Source organism: Limulus polyphemus, unplaced genomic scaffold, assembly GCF_000517525.1.
Source record: "Limulus polyphemus unplaced genomic scaffold, Limulus_polyphemus-2.1.2 Scaffold611, whole genome shotgun sequence".
NCBI classification, from domain to species: domain Eukaryota; kingdom Metazoa; phylum Arthropoda; class Merostomata; order Xiphosura; family Limulidae; genus Limulus; species Limulus polyphemus.
The window spans coordinates 184,754-189,759 of NW_013666221.1; the positions used below are offsets into that span (position 1 = coordinate 184,754).

Sequence of the window (5,006 nt, forward strand, 5' to 3'; positions counted from 1 at the left end):
CAAAATTGTGTTTCGACACAGCGTTTACATGAACGTCTTCACTGAAGTTATGACTGTGTTGCTGCACCACAATATTTCCAGTAATCAAGAAAGACGGGATTCTGTAGTGTTTCAGAGCATGGTGACTTTTCCTTAGAGAACAAGTGGTGTCACTGTGACTAGAGGAGTTACATTCTTGTGTATTAGTTCCAGAGCAATACTGGAAGTATTGTGGTGCAGCAACACAGTCATAACTTCAGTGAAGACGTTCATGTAAACGCTGTGTCGAAACACAATTTTGGTTTTTCTTGTCATCCTATCGGTAATATACAGAAGTCTCTCAACCCCAATCAAGAAACTAATGGACATATTGAACCATGTACTCTTCACAACATTGTATAATATCCTTTCTTTCCTCAGTCTAAAACATCATCTTCAGGCTTCTTTTCAAGTATGATCCTATGACTAGCGTGCCAGACTGTAGATCTGCTGGTCTATCATCTTATTCCAGTTACAACAAAATAAATAACTAAAATTGCACTCTGCATTTTGGGGTTGTGTGTGCATTATGAGGATGACAGTCAAATTCCATTATTTAATTAGATACGACTAGCCCAAATGTTGGCGCTAAATGCTGTTGACTAGGTGCCTTCCCTCTAATTTATCATTTGAAATTTAGGAACGGCTAGCGAGAAAAGCCCTTAGCGCGAATATCTGAAAACAAAAACAACACAAATCTAACGTTGGTGGATCTGATGAACTCTTCATTCGTATCCCATTTTTCTCTTTGATACTGGGCACACACATATCTCTTGTGAGGTACATATGATACAAATAATTGGAAGAGAATTTCTTCCACCTACAAACAATTATTTTTCATGATTGTTTGTTTGTTTGAATTTCGCGCAAAGCTACACGAGGGCTATCTGCGCTAGCCGTCCCTAATTTAGCAGTGTAAGACTAGAGGGAAGACAGTTAGTCATCACCACCCACAGCCAACTCTTGGGCTACTCTTTTACCAACGAATAGTGGGATTGACCGTAACCTTATAACGCCCCCACGGCTGAACGGGCGAGCATGTTTGGTGGGACGGGGATTCGAACCCGCAACTTGCAGATTGCGAGTCGAGTTCCCTAACCACCTGGCCATGCTAGGCCTTTTCATGATTGATACATCCGTTATCAAGACACCATCCATTTCAGCTGTATATCTAAAACCTAGTCTCTCTGTAAATAACAACACACTTCATTCTCCACCACCATCAACTACAAAAAAGATAATCTGTTCACCTTGGAGGAAACTAGACATCTCAAAATGATGAGACTCCTAGTGGCTTAGTGGTAAGTTTCAAAGCTTATAACTGAATTTTGATACCCGTGGTGGGCTCAGCACAATAGTCCATTGTGTAGCTTTGTGCTTAAAAACAAACAAACAAAATGATGAACTAGAAAAAATCAAGACAGAAAGAGAAGTGTGATGAAAATAAAGAAATTTGTGGCTGTGTGATCATCGTGTGCGTGTTTTATACTTCGTTTTTACATGTTTTAGTGTTCCAAAATGTTTATACCATGAAATTATTATCAGCAAAGGTAGAAAATATAAATCATTTATACACACAAAAAAAAAAAAATCAATAGTGTTTACGTGCAAAATGGTATCTTGCTTTTTAAAGATATATATGTAGAAGAATCCTATTCAAGAGTCCTTAAATCTGAAGTTCGTAAATCAAATAGATGTGAGCAGAATGTAAATAGATATAAACAGAGCTTCGTACATTTTTACTTTATTTTACAGCTTGTATTGGTATTAGTATCACGTGTTGTTAAATATTTCTAAACAGAGAATTACTACTGATAACACAAAATTTGTTTCTAGTGTGAGTATTAAAAAATAAAGAGGTTATTGATTAGAACAATTCTCTTTGATTTAACTTGTTTATTGTAACGTAAATTGTAAAAAAAAAAGTGATTGAACTCATTATTGTCATAAGTTCTCCTTACATAGAAATATCATGCTGAAGTGATCGGGAATTATATTCAATCTAAATACTTGATGACCACAATTAACAAATAATGAAAGATAATAAGAGCAGTACAAAACTAGTCAGACAGTAAAAGAGACAGGCAAAGAATAAAAAACACAAATGTTAGTGATCTAATACTTTTTTATTCCTTAAATAGTAGACTTTCTTAAAATCATTTTACCATAGTGATCGATTTTACTTTAATAACAAAACGTGCCTGTTTTTTCCCAAATTAACTGTAATTTTGTTGTATGCATTTTCTCATCTAGTTGTTATTGTTTATTTGCTACTTTTATATAGATGATTTTTTTACCGTTTTCCAAATGTTTCACCAATTTCCTGAAAAATGGTCTTTTTATGTATGAAAACCAAAGAAATAACATTACGTTTGATCAGTCAATAAGTTATTTTTCAGCAAATGTAGATGAGAAACAGAAAAGCTCTTAAATATCCCGAGAATCCCTTTCTTCTTTATATAAAACAATTTTAGATGTGAAGTGGTACTCTTGTTTAACACGATATTTAAAAAATTGGGCTTGCTTATAATTTTCATTTCATACGTAGTTAACGTAGAAAGGGTATGAATATGATAGGAGTTATACTAAGAAAATGATATTAGAACGCTTCAGTTATAACACCAAAAATATTAATTTTTGAATAATCGTATGTGAGGTTAGTCAATAACTCGGATAAGCTAAAAAATATATTTTTTTTTCAGTTTGTTATTACATTGATACACTTTATTATTCACATTTGCTGTATAGAAAACTATTCCTAAATACACTAACTTATAAAAATTCACAATTTAACCCAGTAACGTTACATAAAGGTAAATATATTTCATGAGCTGTTATTCAAAAACAGATTATACATAAAACTCTCTGATAAAATTATGTTAAATATATTTTACATCTTTTGAGTGTGTTTTTTATTTACGGAGAAGTCTAAAAAATGCAAAAAGCAGAATAAAAAAACTAATAAAGAATGTAAATTTGAACTAATAAAAACATTGGAAAAGTTTGAACTCTAAAAAGTAAGAGTTCATATTACAACCGTTGTTTAGGATGTATGAAATAAATAACAGAAGTTAATATTAGGAAAAAGTAAAAAGGCTCTTGAATCATGTTTTCAGCAACAAACCAAGCTATTTAGTATTCAGTAATATTTATGATAACCATTTAAAAACATTTCAATAAAAACATACACATAACACATTTACACTATTAAAACCTCAGAACATTACATCATTTGTAACTGGTTTAGAAAAGTTAAGTAACTTTAAAGTGAATAATATAAAGTAAACGTCTATGGAATTATTATATTATTTGAGCTTATTGAAAAGGAGTTTAGGTTTTGAAAAAATTCCTTGTGTACAATTATACAATTATTTTGCTAGAGTTTGAAACAACTTGTTTGGCTTGTAAATTAAATTAACCAAAAGAAATAAATGAAATATTAACATTTTCGTCCTGATCACACGAGTCTAAAGAAACCAACATTCATTGTTCACTTGTCTAATTTATTTTGTATTTTATGCTCTACTAAAATCGAATAATGTAATAGATTTATTAAACTGGTCAAATAAATTTAACTGATGTTGATGACTTGATGTAGGTTTATAACCAAACGTTTCACCAGTATGTTTTCAAAACACAAGATTCCAATATTCTAACGATGTCATACGAACATCTAAATAACCAAAATAATATAGCAGTACCTTCTTTAAATTATAACATATATCATTCTATCATCAGAGAATTGTTATTAATATTAATCTGAAATTAAGTATTTGAAATTCTCCTCAAAACAAACAAGCAAACAATAAGTGATAAAAGTTATTTTATCGTCAGAATAATCAAAATCATAGTAAGGAAAGTCCAAACATAATTATGATAATGAAGACGCAATGATGACACTCCACCTGGTGTCGGAGACTGAGTGATTGTAGTGTTGATTTGGGGCTTCGAGGTCAAATTATTTCGTGGACAAGCTTTTTGAGAAAATAAACATGTGTCAGTACAGCAAATAATAATGCAAACTTATAATTTATATAACTGGTTTCAAAAGTTTTTCTCATCTAATTTAATATATAACACCATTTTAAAGAAATTTTACTTAATTATTATGGAGTTTTCTTTCAATTTAATGTAATGAAAAATGTAATGAAGGTTAATGAGTAGCTTTTCTTGCCTTTTGTCCGCTGTACCTTCACCACGTTAATCTCTGTAGATAAATACGTGAAATAGAAGTAACATGAGTCGTGATCAATATATTGGCAAAGGACTTCGTCATTAGTAGCTGAAACAATGATAAAATATATATTTATAAACAAGTATTACATTTCTATGAAATAATTAAGAAAATTTTAAAATCTAAACGCTTAACAATACCGCAATTTGATATAATTAAGATAACGATCATGTAACACACAGAAGTCTAAAACAAAGGGCAAAAAGGGCACGTGCCCTGCCATTTGTTTTCAGTTAGTGTACCTACATTATAGTTTACAACTATGTTAGGTTGACTTAGCTTTTTTCCCCCACCCCATCCCGCTTTCTAACATTGTTTATAGGTCTTAGAGAAAATAAATAAACGTTTCCAGCTTTTTAAGTATAAACACCATTAAACAATGTGTACTTTATCTTATTGTAGATTGTATGATAAAAATCTCAATGCCAGTGCTGCTGTTAGAATTTACAGGCCCCCACAGTGGCACAGCAGTATGTCCGGACTTACAACTCTAGAAACCGGGTTTCGATATCCGTGGTGGGCAAAGCACAGATAGCCCATTGCGTAGCTTTGTGCTTAACTACAAACAAACAAAAACAAACCTGAAGGCTTTTAACGCTAAAATCTGGGTTTCGGTATCTGTGGTGGGCAGAGCACAAATAGCTCATTGTGTAGCTTTGTGCTTAAGAACAAACAAAACAAAAGTAATCGTTCGCTTCTATGTTTTAAGAAAAATAAGTTTAATAACTTATTTCTAAATAATAATAATTTATAT

At 31.6% G+C, this 5,006-nt stretch overlaps 1 protein-coding gene across 1 annotated transcript in view; it reads right to left on the reverse strand.

Annotated features, from left to right (window-relative positions):
- Positions 1-2,125: 2,125 nt before the first annotated feature.
- The window catches only part of LOC106459451 (integrin beta-PS-like), a 51,259-nt gene continuing 48,378 nt past the window's right edge, over positions 2,126-5,006 (reverse strand). The window contains exons 16-17 of the mRNA XM_022385954.1: positions 4,193-4,300; positions 2,126-3,992 (exon numbers count right to left, since the gene is read on the reverse strand). Coding sequence (XP_022241662.1) covers positions 3,838-3,992; positions 4,193-4,300 — 263 coding nt within the window. The 3' untranslated portion in view covers positions 2,126-3,837. The remainder of the gene's footprint in view (positions 3,993-4,192; positions 4,301-5,006) is intronic.